The sequence below is a fragment of the Anabrus simplex genome, chromosome 3 (genome assembly GCF_040414725.1).
Source record: "Anabrus simplex isolate iqAnaSimp1 chromosome 3, ASM4041472v1, whole genome shotgun sequence".
Taxonomy (NCBI): Eukaryota; Metazoa; Arthropoda; class Insecta; order Orthoptera; family Tettigoniidae; genus Anabrus; species Anabrus simplex.
The window spans coordinates 437211252-437232790 of NC_090267.1; the positions used below are offsets into that span (position 1 = coordinate 437211252).

General features: G+C 37.7%; 1 protein-coding gene across 1 annotated transcript in view; it reads right to left on the minus strand.

Annotated features, from left to right (window-relative positions):
• The window catches only part of HERC2 (E3 ubiquitin-protein ligase HERC2), a 509505-nt gene that overhangs the window by 402596 nt on the left and 85370 nt on the right, over positions 1-21539 (minus strand). The window contains exons 12-14 of the mRNA XM_068226746.1: positions 20692-20807; positions 10745-10852; positions 5332-5541 (exon numbers count right to left, since the gene is read on the minus strand). Coding sequence (XP_068082847.1) covers positions 5332-5541; positions 10745-10852; positions 20692-20807 — 434 coding nt within the window. The remainder of the gene's footprint in view (positions 1-5331; positions 5542-10744; positions 10853-20691; positions 20808-21539) is intronic.

Below are 21539 nucleotides of genomic sequence, written 5' to 3' on the forward strand. Positions count from 1 at the left end.
ACCGGGCATTCCAAATACCGGGCAACGTGCTGTTATCAGCCGGTAGGAAATACCACTGCACTAGTTCAATGAGAAAATCAGCTCAGAAGTGACTAGTGACAGTCTATTCCAGTCTGGTACAAATGTATTTTACAAGTGTTTCAGATATGGGACATGTGTTTTATGTGATCTCAAAAATGTTTGTTAGTCCACAGTCAGCAAGTATTTGATTAATACTGCATTACATAAACTTGTGGTGATCAGTTACACCGAAACATCCGGGAATAGGGCAGTGGGCCGCAGGTATTCAGTGTCCGAATGCAACGTGCACTAGCGCGTAAACAAAGAAGTGCACTTCAAGCGACCGACAAGTCTCGCAAAACATTTCGCGGACCACAAAGAGGCAAGTTTCCAATTTTCTAAGAAGCAATAAAAAGAAACATCGGACTTCACCTCAAACCATCAAAACTCAAAACAAAACAAACAAAATATGGTTAAGAGACGAAATTAAATTCTTGTACAGGAAGAAATATTTTTTGAATCAGAAATTATACGACACTCACCTCGCAGCGACTAAACTACTTTCAAACGCACAATGGACACTATTCTATCAAGAAGTAGAGAACAAATTATTCTACGAACTAGCCAAAAAACAGTCAAATTTGGAGAATAAACTCAACAGGCTAAAAAACTGCCAACTACATAACCAACAAACTAGAAACTCCAATAGTAACACGTTCGTTCGTACGCAGTTTCATCCAGCTGTTGTAAATCTATCTAACACGCCCTTAAGTGAAAGTGAACACTTAACTTTATCCAAAGGACCGAAACACAACTGGCCAAACTTGAACAGCCTCAACATAGCCGCTACTATGATCACAGAATCAGAGCTAGCCATCAGCAAAATGCCGGAAGACACGCAAAATGAGGTTAGAACCGATGTTAAAAGGAAACTGACTGATATCCTCCACAATTTAACCAACCCCGCAAATAACCTCAATAATAAAGAAAAAATTGCTGAACAAAAGCGCATATACGCCCTCAAGAAGAAAATTAAAGACAACGAACTCATCATAACCAAAGCTGACAAAGGCAATGCAACAGTTATCATGGATAAAAAAGTATATATTGAAAAAACAAAAAACTTTTTCACAGACAGCTCATTTTCCATAATCAAAAAAGACCCCACCCAAAAAATTCAAAAACTACTTAAACAAACTCTTAAAAACACTTCATTTTTATTTACCGAACAGGAAAAATCCAAACTCATACATATGAACCCAGGACTCCCCACTGCTAAAGCTCTTCCCAAAATTCACAAAACCGGAATTCCCATCCGGCCAATTATCAACTATAGACCGAGCCCCTTATACAGAATATCACAATTCATCCAATGTTTCTTAAGAAAAAAATTATCAATTCTTATCCAAAAAGTCTATTAAAAACACATCTGAGCTAGTAGAAAAACTAAACAAGTTCAATTTGCAACCGGATCACTCCATCCACTCTTTCGATATTGTAAACATGTACCCAAGCATACAAGTATCAAAATTAATTCCGATAATTATAAACAATTTAAACAAAAACAGCCACTTAAGCAAACTAGAGATACAAGACTTTATCACAATATTAAAACTTATCATCGACAATAACTTCTTCACTTTTGACAATGTCATATATCAACAAAATGGTTTGGCAATGGGGTCACCGGCCTCAGGTATCTTAGCAGAAATATACCTGGACTTCCTCGAATACACCAAAATTGACAACGAATTCGAAAACATTCTCTTTTGGGCCAGATATGTCGACGATGTCTTTGTAATCATGAATGAGAAATCAATTAACGCACCCACCACCCTCTTAAGACTCAACAATATTGATCCTCATATCAAATTCACACTAGAATCCGAATCAAATCAAAAAATCAACTTTCTAGATTTAACCATCACTAGAAACTCAGATTCTTTCAGTTATAAAATTTTCAGAAAACCCACTCAAACAGCCTCCACCATTCGCCAAGATTCAGTGCACCCCCAGTCCCACAAACGAGCCACATACAACAGCCTAGTTCACCGAGCCTTCAGCATACCTATGTCCAATAAAGATCTAAAAAACGAACTCAACACAATCCGCGGAATCGCAAAATTCAACGGCTTCAGCAATCATTTTATAGAAAGGATAATCAATAAACACAAACATCGCCCAAAAACTACCCTCAAAAACGAAATAATCAAACCTCTAACATTTTCCACCTTCACGTTCAACAATGATATCTACAAGTTAACCAACATCTTTAAGAAACAAGGCGTTAAAATAGCCTTCAAAACCAACAATAAGAACATGAATGTTTTATACAATACTTCACACATCAACAAGACCAGCAGTTTTTTAAAATCAGGAGTTTATAGGATCAAATGTACCACCTGTAAAAAAACCTACATCGGGCAAACCGGGAGAAACTTCATTATCAGATACCACGAGCACACTAACGCAATAAAATACAACAAGTTTTCAGCCATCGGCCAACACATGCAAGATTATAACCATAATTTCACCAATATTGAACAAGACATGGACATCCTCGTATTAGCAAACAAGGGCCCTTTACTGAACATAATGGAAAATTACTACATACACCTAGACCAATACTTTAATGCCAGTCACAATCTCAATGAAATCTCTGAGAAACCCAACATACTCTTCGATCTATTTATCACTTTCCTCAGAAACAATAATGCAGCCAACCTAAACTCAATCCTAAATTTAATCAAAAGTACTTTTCCAAGACAATTACACTTTCTCCCGCACCCTTCAGCCCCACCTTAAGCCCTCTTCCTAAGCCATATTTCATTTCAATACAAGAACTTACTGATTTCCATGATTATAATTTTTACAACACCCCATTTATACTTTATTCTTTGTTAAAAACCTCTGATTATGTATATTCCTTGTATTATTAACTATTACCATAACATCTCATTTCACTTGTTATTCTTTAAAATAATATTGTCTTAGGATTTCGCCACAAATGATCTTTGCTCCAATACGGCTGATGATGACCCCTAGATGGGTCGAAACTAGTACCGTATAATTTTGTAATTTTGTGAATATATTGTATTGAAAAGGTGGAAACATTTAAGTTATTATTATTATTATTATTATTATTATTACTTAGGATCTAGGTACTTAAATATATGATTTTGTTACGCAACGTTAGATATGCCGTAGAGTCCCTCCTTCGATGCCTGGCCCTTTTCGCGTTGGACAGTTTTCTTTTTTGCCGGTATGTCATTATTAAGTACTCACACAAATTGTACTTTTATTACTTCATGTTTATTTCACTTCAGGTTGACTCGTATGTGGGAAGAATATTTTCCAGTGTCCGTACTCTCAGCAACGTGTTCAAGTTACCTAATGTACCCTGTTTGACTTTTCAGAAAAAATCTCACGCCGTAATTTCACGCCAAATCACGATAACTGAAAATGAGTTGAACCAATTGTGTGTATATTATATTTGATGTATCTTTTAAATGTAAATGAATTGTGAATATTTTTTTAAATATCTGAATACTTTGAATAATTTAAGCATCCAAAGTTTTCGCCGGTATTTTTTGTCAAAAAAGTGTGTTAATTACGCAAGAAAATATGGTATACCCTTATATTAATGTGTGCATCAGAGACTTGGACATTGATAGCAAGTGATAACAGTAAAATTCAGGCCAGTGAGGTGAAGTTTCTGAGGAGTATGGTAGGGAAGACAAGGAGAGACAGAGTAAGAAATGTTGAGGTCAGAAAAGAAATATACCGAGCAAGTGGCCATGTGCTTAGGGGTGCTGAGCTGTAAGCTAGCGTTCAGGAGATAGTGGGTTCGAACCCCATTGTAGGCAGCACTGAAAATGATTTCAGTGTTTTCCCATTTTCACACAAGGCAAATGCTGAGACTGTACCTTCATTAAAGCCATGGACACTTCCTTTCCACTCCTAGCCCTTTTCCATCCCATTGTTCCCATAAAACCTTTCTGTGTTAGGGTGACGTAAAGCAAATTGTGAAGAAAAAAAGAAAAGAAATAGGGGTAGAAAAACTGAGTGATAGGATGGAGAAGAATAAATTGAGATGGTGTGGACACGTTATGAGGATGGAGGAGGGAAGGATGCCAAACAAGTGTTGGAGGCTAAGATAGAGCAAGATGGATACACTCTGCCAAGAACAGTATAAGAAAAAGAAGACTGGAATGGAATGGAATACAATTACTGAGGGAGAGTGGTAGAAGGAGAGGCAACGGTGGAGAAGTGCCATCAACAACCCAACCTGGCAGGAATTGGACAAGGGGAAATGAAAATGATGATGATGATGATGATGACTGCACAATAACGTTTTTGGATATGTCCACAAAATAATGCAATATCGAGACTAACAATGACTGATGACAAGTTCTGTATTTTAGGTGTTATGCATGTTTCATACGGTAATAAGAATTCACTTAAGTAAATAATTACTACTGATAGACTTCAACATAAATAATTGTTCGCTATAGTTGTTATTTTAAATTGCAATTTTTACCTTTAGAACACGCATTAATCATCACAGAAAAGAAGTTAGGAAGGATGATATTAATATATGAAAGAAGAGAGATAATATGGCAGAAGGAGAAACAGAAAGGAAAGATAAGGATGAACATGAAAATATAAAACGACAAAGACAAACTTCACATCTTCACACTCTGCCATCATTGATGGGCTTGTAGCTCACCAAGCCTAGTTCTTCCAGATCTATTTCTTCTCAGTCCTCGATTATGACCTTGTTTCTCATCTTCATTACAAGAAATATTTTCTGATATGAGAAGTGAAGTATAAGGATAAAGCCAGATAAATTAGAAGAAATGGAGGGGGGGAGAAAAGAAATAATAGTTAATAGTAGTGGAAAGCAAGAAATACAGAACACAGAAGAAACAATAGAACCCACAAGGTTTAATGTAAATAATGGAAATAAGTGTATAAATACCCTCTAGGAAGATGACTGTGTGAAGACAGAAAATTGGTGGCTGTTATACACCAAGGAATTCCAGGTCTTGTATCACTTTCTAGATGAATTCCAAGAGTACACACAATAAAACAAGAAGGTCCCTAATAATTTAAAAATTTGCAACATTCAACCAGTTTCTATGATAGGCATCATCAGGCAAATACTTCATACCCAATAATATTTTTTTTTACTTTATAATAACTGCTATTTGATCTCCATAAAGAACATCACAGCTGTACAAAAAAGCCAACATTTATAGGAATGTAATGTGACATAATATTCAACAATATTATATTACATTTTAAAGATAAAAACAAATGAGCGCTTACCCTGAAGACCCTCCACTAGCTTAGGGAAGCGTACATGTTCTTCAGAGGCATGTCCCAGCCGATACGTATCACCTTTGCCCCATGAGTACACAGCTCCTGTTTTAGTGAGCGCCAGACTGAACTGTGCACCACAGTACACTTTAACCACATCCACACCCTGGAGTTTGTCAACTAGCTTTGGAAGTTTGGAGCCATCACTCCCTCCGCGACCTACAGAGCACAATACATAGAAATTTAGAACACTATATGTGTATTAACCGGTTGAGATCAATAGTTTAATTTGACTAGCTTTGATCTTCTGGGATTTAAGGCCTTCTTGACAAAGAAAATGGATACAATAAAGAACAAAATCAAGAGAACTGCTGAGTCTCTTCTCTGATCTAAGAAGAAACAGGAGGACACACATGAGAAACAGGCGGAAATTCTTCCAAACAATCCAGCAATCAGGAACAGGACTGACAAGATTTTAAAGCAGTGATTATGATCAGAACTGACAGGTTTTAAAGCATCACAATATCAAGACAGTCTTTAAAATCACAAAGAAAATATCCTAGCAGTTGTATTCAACTAAGAACCCCCAGGACCTTCACTCCTGCACACGTGTGTGCCGTATTCCCTGTTCATGCACGAAGATTTATACCAGAACCACCAAGCGCAATGTTAAAACCAGGCTGAAGTAACCTAAGCATCAATATCATCTCATCCAACATGAAAAAATCTCTCTTTCGTTGAAAATGAAATGAAATTTGAGTAAACCACAGATCTCTCCATTACTTGCCAGTATTATGCACATCTCTACCAAGAAACTATCGAGATAAACAAGAAAACTGCTTCAACAGGAAAGAAGAGGCTAGAGATTAGCAAAGTTTGGCAACCATTGCTTGCCGCCAGATGATAAAAGAATCGCCGCACCGGGTCACGCTACACAAGTCCTGGAAAAACCAATGTGAGAGAGGCAAGTCAATGCTGGGGCCATTACTTAGCAATCTCACTGCTGTAAAAGTCCAGATCCCCATAGAGGCAGTATAATTTCATTTTGACAAGAACTAGACAATAGTGCCTGAAACGCCAACCTATTAACAGTGTCGACATGGCACAATATCCCAGAAGAAGATCAAAGCTTGTAAGATGAGATCAGCGATGAAAGCCTGCATCAGTATAATACATTCCTTTCTTGAAACAGAAAGAATAAATAGAGGATCTTATTTATACACATTACTGATAAGCTGATACAGTAAATCTTTTATATTACAGAGATTCTCACTTACAGAGAACATACAGTAGAAGTCCGCAATAGCGAGTACAGCATATAACGAGTACTCCGTTATAGCGACAATGTCTTTCTGTCCCTTCAAAATTCCTATATTAAACTGTGCGTCTTCCTTCGGTTACAGCGAGAGATCTATCACTGTCTCATCCGTTATTAAGAGCGATTATGCGTGCGCACTTTTTTTCCGTACCCGATATTTATGCACCCCAGCGATTATATTGCATGCGATCGATTACCTTCGGTATCCTTTCCTCACTATGTCCACTAGCGAGTTTTCTCGTCGATATTCGAAGGTGATGTCAGAGTCAATTACTAATACCCGTCGACTGCTGTTCCGTAAAGAAAATTTGAAATGAAAGAGGACAATTTCGTAACAAACGTGTAAATAACGTGTCCGATAATGGTTGTTAACTCGTTAAAAGTAAAGGCCGACTAAATGACCGCTTATATTCATAAGACTTGCAAGTCTTGGACTTGTAGAAAAGATGAACTTAGAGACAGTATATTTTTAACACAGTTTCAGGTTGTTAATATGGTTTTAAATTGTGATCAATTTGATGTTGATAAACTTATATGATTGTCAACTTTTTTTCTACAAAATTCTATCAGCTGATGATGACACAGACGGGTGTCGAAACTAGTACCGATTGAAATATATGTTGTAATTAAATCAACACAACAATTTTTATGTATTGAATAAGGTGGACTCAAATTATAATAAAAGTTGTAATCTTGGTTCAATACGGACAAACACCGAAGTTTATTAATTTAACTTAATGTTACTATTGATTGGCGGGAAAAAGGTAGAATTCGTGGTGGCCGTAAGGAATGTGTGGTTCGCACATGGTTATGTTTGTTTACATTGTGTTTAGAGGATAAGAAGTACTATTTCAACCGCGTTATTGAAGTATCAAGTATATACGCAGTCTTTAGCAAGTAATTCATACTGTGTAGTATTAGAGGTGTAAATAATTGTGCACAACAGAGTCTACTGTTGTACTCTAACAACTGTAGCATTTCCCACAATGGTTCGTTCGTGCTGCGTACTAGATTGTAGATTAAATTATACTGTTGCACATATTTCAATTTTTCAATTCCCTGAATATAAAGCTTTAAGGGAGAAACAGATAAGGAATATACACCGGGAAAATTAAATCAAAGGCCAAAGCGTTTAATGTATTGAAACAAAATTTGTGGTTAGGATATTTCTCTTTCCAACAGAAAGTGGCAGTATTCTAGGGAGACGAGTTGAATTTTGCCAAGTGCTGCAAACAAGATTTGACCCACTTTTGACGACCTCAGAACAAACTCCTGGTTGCACTTAACGTAGTAATGAAGGATAGGAGTATTCTTCTCATTAAGGTACACGATGGTAGATCTGATGATATCCATCTAGGAATGCCTTTTTTCAAAGTGTCAAGTGCCTTGAATGTGAAGGTGTTTTATAAGAAAATAGGTGTGTGCCAAATGACACCTGTTGTATAACAGATGGGCAATTTGGCAAGTCAATTTATAATTACGGACATCTTTCCACCTCCAATAGTATTTATATCCTAGTGAATATTTTAGAGGATGCCTTGATTCCTGATAGTGATATGGATATAGTTAGATGTAGGAAATAATATATGCTATGGAATGATATTGGAATTATTAGTTTCAGCTTGGATACAGTATCTGCCAGAGCTTCTGATATGGGCTGCTACAATTCCTCACACATATCCAGGAGCCTATCAGTTAATACAAAGAACTGATATCATGACTATCTCATCATGTATATCTTTGATAGAATAGGTTTGTAAGAATACTATTAAAGCTTGCTCTAAATTTGACCAGGAACTCCTCGCATCCCACAGCTATCGAGAGGCAGAGAGTTGCTCTAGCTATGACATTTATCATAACATAACATTAGTACAATTTACAAACTTCATCATATAGATCCGTATTGATACAGTTAAAACTAAGAAACAATGTTAGGTTTTGGTCCACCCAATCGATACCTAACATTGTTTCTTAGTTATAATTTAACATTTCATAAGATTTTACATAATGAGAGTACTGTTATTTATGAGGGCACTATCCAGTTTCTGAATGTAATACCTAAATAGTGGATTAACAGAGATGTGCCTAGCCTACTGTACATGCTCACATTAACTTATTTTGAATTTCCTACCATAGCAATTCTGTATTAATATTTCAGTAACTGCTCAGTGAGGATTGCACTGAATGATACTGTCAAATCTACCACCATCATGTACCTTAATAAAAGGAACGCTATCATCCTTTATTACTATGTTTAAGTGGAACCAGCTGTTAATTAACAAAAAAAAAAAAATAACAATATCTCTTTCATGTCCTATTTATTTACCTACATGATTTTTTTATGTCAGTGTTGTGTTATTCATATTCTGAACGATGCTAAGGTAATGCATCAACCTAACTAAGGCATTCGTTCGTAATCCTCTTGTTTATTATTCATAATTATAATTATTTTCTACAAAGTACATGTTTTTGAGATTAATCTTGGAATTCCTGGAGGTAAGTAATCTAATATGTGAAGCTTTCGCATCAAAATTAAGTTATTCAGAATGACTTCCTAACCTTGAACAGTCACCAGCTGATCCCCCTATGACGTCCACCATTTTGGTTTTGATATTAAGTGTCTGAGATATTGTAGCCAGTCTTGGTATTGGTACCCTACATCACCATTAGTGAAATATACAATGGAAGTAAAAGTAATCGCCCAGCCCAACCAAATTTATTTCATACTTGATCTGCCTGCTATCAGAAATTTAAATTCTGCATTCATATATCATCAAATACCACAATGAATGCCGCCGGTGCATCAAGCGGTCTAGTTGAAACAACCAGAAATGAATAATTAGGATACACTGTGATGTTAGTGACAGCAGAAAGCTTACACCATATTGCATACAGTATTTAAAAGCACACTGACTAAAGAAGATTTTCCCAGAGGCATACTTGTCCATGTATAAACAAAAGGTTGGACAGAGGCTGAATTAATGAAGGACTGATTGAAAACAGTGTGGAACACTGACCAGGAACCCTGCTGAACAAGAAGTCAATACTGGCGTTACATAGCTTCTACAGCCACTTAGTGGATGCTGTGAAAAAGATGAACATGAACAGATCTGTCCAGCCACCTTCCTAGGAGGCTTTACTTCAATTTTACAGCTACTGGGACGTCTACAAAACAATAAGCCATCTGAAGATCATGTTAGGAAGTTCTACACAAGTTGGATGATAAGTGAAAAGCACGAGACAACAAAAGGAAGCAAAATCAAGACATCATCCTTTCGTGTAATTGGTGAGTGGATTTTAACTGTGTGGTGACTAATCACTCCTGATACCATCAAAAAAAAAAAAAAAAAAGTTTTAAGAAAACAGGAATTTCTACTACTTTGGTTGGAACTCTGGGAAGGGGAGAGTGAAAATGAGGGTTTGGACCAGTCACTGTGAATTTGAAATCAGTGACAATAGCAATGATCTCACTGAGTGATCTGAAGCACATTTGCACAAAATGTAAGAAGAAGTGAATTTTTAATAGTTAGATTAAAACATTTTGTAAAAGTCAGTCGATATTTATTAGAATTTCACATTCATCTTTAGGCCGTTGCCGCATAACGACATTGCAACTCTATGCAGCCTTGAAATCCATTCGGCACCGTGCAGCTGTGGCACAGCGCTTAGTCGTATATCAGTCAGCTGTGGTAATGCAGCATGGGGGTTATACAAAACTGTTTAAATGTGCTTATATCAGTTTTTGCAAATATAAACTATAGATTTAAATAACTTTTATGTGTGTTGATTTAAAAGCACTAGATGTTTCTTTTTATGCTTTTAAACCACGTCAAACCTAACCTATACTATATGAAATTTTCATGTAATACACTCTCCCCTATTTTTGAAGTTGAAAATAAGGAAAACAGGCAAGTAAATATGGTACTGAGGAAAGAGTTGGACATATGCACTTTTCTTTCCTAAGACTGATTCGTGTTCCATTCAGTATTTTTAGTGTGAATCTGCTATATTATTACTGTCAGTTTCACCCTTTCAACTGTTGAAAGTTAACTCTAAACTGGTTTTATTATTCAGTTAAAGTGAAAACATTCCTGACATACTGACCTAATTTTCCATAGTCTCCATCTCCCCATGAGAATACAAGTCCAGCATCTGTGACAACAAGAGTTTGAGCATCACCACTTCCACAGGCAACGTCCACCACACGATGTCCTAAAATAAGAATGTATTAACAGTTAACAATACTCCAGACTGAAATTTACCTTAAGCAAAATACTCATGACTTTCCTAGAAATGAATTAACAAACATAGTACAAATATACTGGATCAAAATTATTGTTCTGCTAATCAACACCGTACAATAGTGAATAAGGGTACTGTTTGTTTCTTTCTAGAATAGACTTTGAATAACAACTTTATCAGAAATTACTCATCATATCTCATAGTGGAGGAAATCAAAACCTTGAGATTTGCCGATGATATTGTTATTTTATCTGAGACTGCAGAAGATCTCGAGAAGTTGCTGAATGGTATGGATGAAGTCTTAGGTAAGGAGTACAAGATGAAAATAAATAAGTCCAAAACAAAAGTAATGGAGTGCAGTAGAACGAAGGCAGGTGATGTAGGAAATATTAGATTAGGAAACGAAGTCTTAAAGGAAGTAGATGAATATTGTTACTTGGGTAGTAAAATAACCAACGATGGCAGAAGTAAGGAGGACATAAAATGCAGACTAGCACAAGCAAGGAAGAGCTTTCTTAAGAAAAGAAATTTGCTCACTTCAAACATTGATATCGGAATTAGAAAGATGTTTTTGAAGACTTTTGTGTGGAGCGTGGCATTGTATGGAAGTGAAACATGGACGATAACTAGCTCAGAAAGAAAGAGAATAGAAGCTTTTGAAATGTGGTGTTACAGAAGAATGCTGAAGGTGAGATGGATAGATCGAATCACGAATGAAGAGATACTGAATTGAATTGGTGAGAGGAGATCGATTTGGCTACATTTGACGAGAAGAAGAGATAGAATGATAGGACACATCTTAAGACACCCAGGACTTGTTCAGTTGGTTTTTGAAGGAAGTGTAGGTGGCAAGAACGGTAGGGGTAGACCAAGGTATGAATATGACAAACAGATTAGAGCAGATGTAGGATGCAATAGTTACGTAGAAATGAAAAGGTTAGCACAGGATAGGGTGGCATGGAGAGCTGCATCAAACCAGTCTATGGACTGATGACTCAACAACAACAACAACAACAACAACATCTCATAGTGTTTATTAACATCTTGTCAACATCCAACTAGAACTGCTAAGAATTTATGTTTCTGCTTACATTATGTATTCCAGTGTTTAATCTGTAACAGAGAGGAGAGTAGGAACAATCCACGAGTCCCAATCATTAGGTCTGCTTAACAACAACTAAGAGAGATGCAGCAAGCTTTTGTAAGGGCCTGTACTACGACTGTCAGGTAAAGAGCCAGATACGTAGGCTGCAGTTTTGCAAACTAGAAATTAAATAATTTCTTGCGAACTACCAACGGATTTTAACGGCGGTATTGTAATGCGGAAGATGTAGTAATATTTTTATTGGGTTGGTAATAAGGTTACTGAAAATATAGTGAAGTTTAGCATGGTGGTATACGTGTTCCCTGGTGTTTTCGTTTGTTTAGCTCTATTCCTTTTGAAATTGTATTACTAGAATCCAATATCAGACTCTTATTAAGCTATAATGTGGAAGTTTAGGTCAAAAACAGAATTAGGACTGAAATCTACACATACGAAGAAATGTTAAAATTAATTAACTATGTAACGAAACTGTTATAGAAAATAAAAAGACTGAAAATGTAACCTGGACGCAAAAGTTAAGATTGAGGTTATGTATCTTTTTTGTTTAGTACTATTTACGAGGATGTGCGTTACGGCGAAAGTAAAGTTTATATTCGTAATGAATGCCACTGATGTAGCGTATTAATTTGATTATTAATTCAATTTCTTGCTTGCTCATTGAATAAGTAGTCAGTTTCTTTCTTTACAATACAATATGAGAATAGTTATTAGCAAGCATTTGTCTCACTTTAGTGTAAATACTTAGTAGCAAGTTGTTATGAAGTCGAAGAAATATAACCTCCTTAACATCCTCACTTGACGGACGAATCGCCATGAACAATGCCGTATACCTTTAACCCATATGTGCGTCGCAGATAGATTTGGAATAGAACCCACGCTTTTGACATGCATTCTAATGATTGGGAAATGTGTACTATCACCTCTAGTACCCTACCAACTAACATTTAGAAGGTAAAAAATGTTACACTATTGGGACTCGAACCAACGAAAAAATGCATAGTGGCAAACGATCATGCCCTAACGACCACAGCTAACCATGAAGGTTGCTGTTAATTTGCTTGTGTAGAACTCATACAGTCAGTAGCAACAACTTGTTAGATGGGAAATCTTTTAAGAATTCTGTGATAGGACAGGAAGCATGCCATACTTTATAAATATATACATAGATTACATTGTAACAACTTAAATTTCGTACAACATCATGCAGATGTAGATTTATCTTTATGTGTAGCCATCTTGATTCTTAGAGTAGCGTCCCCAATAGGAGCGAAGTCCCAGATAAGAGCGCTAACTGCCTCTACAACTTCGGCATGGCTAACCTTGAGAATATTCTCCCAGATTGCACATAAATGAAAGTCGTAGTACATGTTTTCAACCAAACTTCCAGATAAATGTGCTAACTGACACATAAATTTAAACCGAACTTTTATCTGGCTGTCGTAGTACAGGCCCTTTATATAACAACAAAGGAATTATTTCTGGGATTTCAGAAAGGCTGTACAATTAATCATAAATGTTATTATTGTGTTATTTTATTTTTAATACTATAATCAATCTTCTTCTCCTACCGCTTTTCCCACACTGTGGGGTTGCGGGTGCGAACTGTGTTTCACATGTGGATTTGGCCCTGTTTTACAGGCGGATGGCCTTCCTACGCCAACCCTATATGGAGAGATGTAATCATTATGGCGCGTTCCTGTTGTGGTTGGTATTGTAGTGTCTTGTCTGCATATGAAGAGGAAAGTATTGGGACAAACACAAAAGCCCAGCCCCGAGCCAGGAGAATTAATCAGATGTGATTAAAAACCCCGACCCAGCTGGGAATCGAACCCACGACCCTCTGAACCAAAGGCCTCGATGCTGACCATTCAGCCAAGGAATCTGACAATATTATAAACAATTAGTTAATATTTTATAACAGCCTACTAAACTGCATACTCCTACCAATTTTCATAATTCTCAGACCCAGTCAACAGAATACCAGATTTCCAGTTTATGTTTGCGACATCAGATAAACTTCCAAACTTCCAGTATTCTACTGTATGAATAGCATCAATAATTTAAAATTGATGCCCAACAGTGGTGGCTAAGTTAACTACATGCAGGACTTAACTATTTCTAACAATTCATACAAGTCGTATACAGTAGAACCTCGATTATACGTTCCCGGAAACTACGTTTTCCCGTATTATCCGTTCAAATTATGTGGTCCCGCGAGCATCCTAATTAAGTCACATTGTAAAAATCCTGCATTATCCGTTCCTCGAAGAAACTATTTCCCGTATCAACCGTTCAGAAATTTCAGTCCCATCAATGCTAAATCCACGATCACACGTTTCTCAAGAAACTGTACCTCATGAAAGGACGGCTACGGCATACTTGCGGATCTTGGTGTTAACGTCCAGTCATTGCGGTAATTTGAGGAAGTGGAAAAGCGATCGGCGGTGAACTTACATAAGGGACCATCTTAGCATGCATTCGGGTGGTATTGTTTAGAGAATCAAAATCATAAAGCAGAGAGTGTCCACAACAATTGGAAGGAGACAGAGCGCATTTCGACAGCTCTTCTTGAAGACGGAACGAGTTTCATCAAATCTTCGTACTTGCGAAGCGTCTACATTATGTCCAGGGTTAGATGTTTACTTTTTTTTCTTTTCTTTTTTTTCTTTTTTCCCCCGAGCGTATCACCGAACAGGTTTTTGGCACTTCGCTCAGGGCACTGAGGGCACTGAGCTTTCAGGCAGGAATCTAAACTGCTTCTTCTTAAGTAACACAAATGTAGTATTTTAATATTATTGTATACGATTGTGTTATCGAGACCAGAACAGATGTTGCACCTTACATACATAAAGCCATGGGAGGTTTTGGGATTGCCTATTACTGTTTTGGTCCCAGTGTAGGCCTGGTAATTTCACGTTATTGTGTGTTAAAATGTTGAAACCGCAGTCGTTTTATTTGCGCACGTTACATGTAAAAACTTTGCATCATTTCACACTTGTACCGGCTAGGACAGCGAGCGCGCTTTCCAGCTGAGCTCAAGGTGGCGAATAACCGTAAATTCGGAAGCTTTGATGATATTTTTTCTCTTTATCCAATTTAATCGTGATTAATGACGGACATAGTTGAATATAATGCATTCGAAAACTTGAGAATCGATATTTGCATTAGAAACAATATTCTTGAGTTCAACATAACCTTTAAAAGTCGATGTAGGCCGTAGGCCTATTTTGCACGGTACAAGATTTCCACAAACTGACTATGAACAGTATACCGCTGACCAAATTACAATGGAAGATTTAAAGAAAAAGGGATTTCGCAATCATGTTTGGCGCTTTTGTATCCAATGTGCTTTATTTTATTAGGTTAGAGAATTTAAAAAATACTTGTGGTCGATTGTTTGGCTCGATGTTATTAGGTTTTTCGAACAGTTTGACCGATCAAAGTTGCTGAACTGAAAGACATTTTCAGAGGAAACTGACAAAGTTTCCCCGGTAAAATTGAACGCAAAGTTTCGAGACTTTTAAGTCACGTACCGGTAATTAATGTTTGAATCCGGCCCCACGGTCAAAATTGTCTGCCTCTCACCCGGAGGACCCAAGGTTCGATTCCCGGCCAGGTCAGCCATTTTTACCTGGATATGAGGGCTGTTTCCAGGTTCACTCATTCTACGAGTACCTTTAATTGAGGTGCTATCTAAAGGTACGATTTGGAACATCACCGCCGTGGCCGCGCACTGCCGCTGCCAGAGGCGGCCCGACACTGGCGGCGCCGCCTGAGCAGTTGTGGTGTATTCGTTCCTCTCTTCCTCGGCAGCGCAGTTGGTGTGATTCACCCGTTCAGTACACAAATCATGTTCGAAATGCAAACAAAAAGAAGACTATTGCAGGAAGAAGACGACGATGACAACTTGATGCTTCTAGCTTTATTGCTCCGCAAAAGGAAAAGAAAAATGACGAACGATATCTACAAAAACCGAGAGGATGAAGGGTGCTTTAAAATATTTATTGAAAGACATCTAAAAAGAGATGAAGATCTGTTTAGACAATACTGCAGACTCAACTACGACCAATTCGAGATGGTATTGATGTTGGTTGCTGAGGATTTGAAGCCTTCTACACAGCGGAAGTGCATCAATGCCCAACAAAAACTTTTCCTAACCCTGCGGTAAGTAACAGTTATTCCGTTCAGGAAAACAGTTGAAAATAAGTGTGAATGTCTCTAAAGTTGTAATAATCAAGTAAGAATGAAATTCACATTTTATTGCATTTGTCTCTGTATCTACATTCCATTTTATATCACCTGTATCCACACTGATTTAATAACCAAAAGAGTGTACAATTTCAATGATTAGATATTTCGAAATAGTAAACAAGAGATAAAATTTTTACGACATTTCATCACTAAGTGTATAACTCCAATAGCTGTTATTAATATGGACATCTGGAGCCTGAGAATCTTTGTCCGTATTAGCATGAAGGTGTACAGGCACAGATTCATGGTAGGTATTGTTGCCGTGTGACTATGTTGTGCTCTGAGGAGAGGAGAGTAGCATAAAATCCTCGGAGACTGATGTTGACTGAGAGTTTATTCCGGCGTGCTGAAGTTCAAACTTCGTTAAAATATTAAATATTTCAGTTTTTGCCTGTATTATCGATGTTGGAGAAAGAGTACTTAACACTGCTTTAACATGTTCCCCGAAACTTTCTATCAGAGAGCTGTATCTTATGGAATTCAAGTTCTCCATTTCTTTCTGCCGCTGCTCCTCCCTTCTTTTCATGAGCTTGATGAGTTCACTGTGTTGACCATCGTCACTGTTTGTTTTCCTTTTGAGATATCTGCAGGTATTTGTTATTTCACTGGAAATGCTCGGTATAGGTTGGTCTTCAGTACTCGGTGTTTGGGTGTCTGAAATACACTGCGTGGGTATTTCTGAACCGAGCGATAGTGTCACATCATTACTGCTCTTTTGTGATGGCTCATGTATGTTAGAAATGCTTATTCGCTCTCTTTGTACCGCATTTAAAAATGTCAGTCTGTCGTAAAGATGCCATTTTGGTACTTTGCTAGCTGCTGAGCCCGTTACCTTCTTTTCTTTATTTTTACATCTGAAATAAGAGTCCCTCAGAGACTTCCAACGTTTCTTGCATTCATCATCTAAAATTAAAAGAAAAAGAAATTAATGGATCTGATTTAAATGTAATTATGTACTCCTAAATTATACATAAGCTACTGTACACACAGTAAATTCATTGAATTTGTTTTAGGTTTATGGCAACGGGAGAGTCCTTCAAATCACTGGCATTTGCATATCGCATTTCACCATCCTACGTCAGTGTCATCGTGAAGCAAACATTACCGATAATGAGTACAAAACTCATTCCAATGTTCATGCCTAATCTGACAGTGAGAGACTTCAAATGTATAGCAGACGATTTCTGGTATCAGTGGGACTTTCCAAATTGCATAGCCGCAATTGATGGTAAGCATGTTCGTATTAAGTGTCCCAATAACAGCCAGTCGCTATTCTTCAATTATAAACAATATTTTTCCATTGTTCTTCTGACTCTTGTAAGTGCAGATTACAAATTTATAGCAGTGGATATAGGTTCCTATGGAAGAGAAGGCGACAGTGGCATTTTCAAGAAATCTGCCATGGGAAAGAAGATTGCGGCCAGGCAGTTCAATATCCCTGAAGAAAGTGCCTTACCAGGTAGTGATGCAATAGCCCCATATGTTATTGTAGGCGACGAAGCCTTCACTTTAGATACATTTATGATGAAACCTTATTCCAGAGAGGACCCCAAACTGTATTTAACGAAAGCAGTTTTCAATTATCGCTTAACTCGAGCAAGGAGGGTATCTGAAAACGCATTTGCAATCCTTTGCCAAGTTTTTAGAGTATTTTACACACCCATTTCCTGCTCGCCCCAAACATGTGATTATCTCATATCAGTCGCATGCTGTTTGCACAATTTATTACGGGAAGGGTACCTAGAAAAACGATGTAAACCGCATTACGTCATACTTGATACAGCTAACCTCCCATCAGATAATATGATACCTTTTCATCGAAGGGGTGGATATGAAAACGCTAGTGGCTTCGAAGTGAGGAACAAATTCAAGAGCTATTTCTCAAGTCCACTTGGGCAAGTACCTTGCCAACATGACATCGTTAACGGAACTGGCAACTAGTAAGTTTCTGCCAATGATTGTGTTCAAAGTATGCTTTGTTCCCAGTGTACGAAACTGAATGTGTCAATGAGTGTATACAATAGTAACATATGTATATGTATAAAGGAATAAATGTTCAACTTACCGGGTTTGTTTGATTTGTCTCCAATCTCCTTCCAAATATTGTCTCGCAGTACTGCGTCTTTATAACCTGCCACCTTTGCATCGTACAGAACTGGATATCTTGATACAAGCTCCACGAGTTTTTCGTCATCTGACGGTGAAAAAGACATTATGAATGCTTGTTCGGCGGCGCACGACCGAGCTGCCAGACTGCTACTGGCGCGGCTGGGCAGCCCCGCTCAAAACGCGGCGCTGCGAAGGTGGCGCTGCTTTGGCAGCGCGCAGCCACGGCGGCGAGGTTCCAAATCGTACCTTAATGGTGAGATGGCGACCCCGGTCTAGAGAGCCCGGAATAACGGCCGAGAGTATTCGTCACATTGACCAAGCGTCACCTCCTATTCTGCAGGCCTTTGGACTGAGCAGCAGTTGCTTCGTAGGCGAAGGGCTCATTGGGGCTGTAGTTTCGTTTGGTTTAGGGGTGTTTGTAAGATTTTTTAAGTATACATATTTCTTTTTTGTTATGTTTAGCCAAACTGTTCATGGTTCATTCATTCCCGGATTTTCCGTTTTCCCGTGATGTACGTTTTTTTTTCGGTGGTCCCTCCAAAAACGGAGAATCGAGGTTCCACTGTATAGAAAGATCGGAACAAGAAAAGGAACAAATAAGACAACCACAATGGCAGGTCAGTGTGCGAGCAAGAGGACACAAGGATAAGCACAAAAACACAAAAGAAGGACAATCTCTATACTGCTATCTTCAATGTAGTGCTTGTGAAATATGTATTTGGACTTGGAAGACTGTGGGGAATTTTATATGTTCATGTGTTAATTTTGTTTATTCATGTGTTCATTTATTTATTTGTTTTTATGTCTCCTGTGTGTAAAGATATCTAGAATTATTTGGTTATGACACTACTTCAAAATGATTTAATTATTGTGAAAAATTAGTCTTAAAATCATTTAAAGGTAAGATGAAATACTTGTGGGACATACGGTGGCACACGTGCCAGATCGAGAAGGATGCTTTCAGGTGTTTCCGGTTGCATCAGTTTGGAAATTTCTCGATGCTACACGAAGTAGTTTGTTAGCATTATCTGCTGGGCCCTCATTGGCTATAATAAGACTATTTGTGATTGGCGAACGAAGGAAAATGAGGGACGCTCATTGGTTGTTTCACGATTTCACCATTTCCGGCAGTGGAACTCTTGGCGAGAGCCAAGCTCTTCCAAGCCATCTTGTAATTCTGACCGGCGATGGGAGAGGTTGCCTTCTCCAGGTGACAGGTCTCCTTGGCCCCTCCGATACGGTAAGCACTTGGCTATTTCATTTTTCGGCTAGTAATCTTCAAATGTAGTGTTCAGTTTTATTTCTCTTTATCACCGGGGCTTACCCGTTTTTCTTTCAGTTGAAAAATTTAAAATTAAAATGACTTAGCCTTTGAGGCAAGTCACATCATGTTCGTTAAGAGACAGTTCCCTTTTCCTTTGTTTTCTTAAATTGTGTTAAAATGTAAAATGTACAATTTCCCTTTTGGTTGTAAATATAAAGCATTCGTTTTCCTCTTCAGGACTGTCTCACGTAGATCTGCTTCATCTTAGGATATTCCCTTTTAGGACAGGCACCTTGTTCTGAAGTGGGATCCAGAGACCAACACTCTGCCACTAATCCATGCATGAAACTCTCAGTATTTTTTGGACTGTCATGTGTTGTTATTTATTCAGGAGGAAGACAGAAAGCTAGCTTGATATACAAATACTTCTTATTCCACCCCCTGGTTGGAATGCACACAAAAAATATTTCTTTATTGGAAAATAGCATCTTGTTCAACCGATTCAACACAATATCATTTCAATTGAAATTTTAAAAAAATAAAAAATAAAAGTTTCAGTCTATAATGTAGACCTCCTTCAGCTATAAGATATTGTTCATGTATGCATGTTATTATAGTGATACAATGAGCAGTCATAAAAATATTCTGCAATTCTTTAAAAACTGACTGTCAAAACTTATAAGCTATGTTAGTAATCTAATTCTAGTGTGTTCTATGCTGTTGGATGTCCAAGAAAAACACTCTTGATGAGAATATAGAATGTGTGAAAGTAAGGTCCACTCATTTTCTATTACAGTAATTATGACGCCAACCCTAGTGGAGGGATGTATTGCATGTTTCTGTGGTGGTTGGTAGTGTGGTGTGTTGTGTTGTGTATATATGAAGAAAAGTGTGATGGGGAGGAGGAGACACAGTCCCCAAATCAGAGGAATTAACCAGATGCAGTTAAAATCCCTGACCCGGCCAGAAATCGAACCTGCAACCCTCTGAACCAAAGACCTTAACACTGACCAATCAGCCAAGGAACCAGATTTTATATATAAATACTGTAACACAACATACGTTAATAAAGACAATCACCTTTAAGTCCAGCAACTAGAGTTGGAATGTTGTGGTCTTCACTGCTGCCGTGACCTAAACGACCATAATTACCTCGACCCCATGTGTAGAGTTCACCTGCTATTGAGATAGCAGCACTAAAAACAGAAAAGCATTAATATTAAAAATAAAATAAAAACATGTACTATACTTCAATGTTGACACTGGAAACAAACATTCTAATATCCTGTTCCATACCTAGGGATCATTATTTTTAAAGCAGTCTAGATGCAAGGATTTGTATATCTTGCTGCACAGGTAATATTGTGTAAAATAACCATCTTTGTAATACATGAGTATTCACACAGTACAGTATTCAGCACCAAGCTGCCTACTAAATTCCACAAAAAGTAGGTGCTACCTTTTTTTTTTTTTTTCAACTCTCATACATCTGAACAGATTAGAGAATAAACATAAACACCCAGTCAACGAGTCAGAGAAAATTAACCAGACATGGTTAAAATCCCAGCCCTGCCAGATACCGAACCCGGGACAGTGAGGAAAGAGGAAGCAAAAGACAAGGACTAACGTGAAAACATATAAGGATAAGGATAATCTCCACATCATCAAATAGATGTGCTCTCTTCTCATAAATCCCAGTACTTCTACAACCATTTCTTCTCAGCACCGAGCGAGCTTGTTTCAGTTACATATTTTTCATCATGCTCTCCTATCCTGTGCTGGATAGGTCACTTAATGGAGAGGTTTCACGAGCAACTGCTTCATCTCTGGTCAATCGGCCTTGTTGGAACTCTTCCTTGTGACCTTGCGACCTTGCTCCTTGCACCTCGCTCTCCACGATCTGCTTCTCCATACCTCCAATCCTCCTT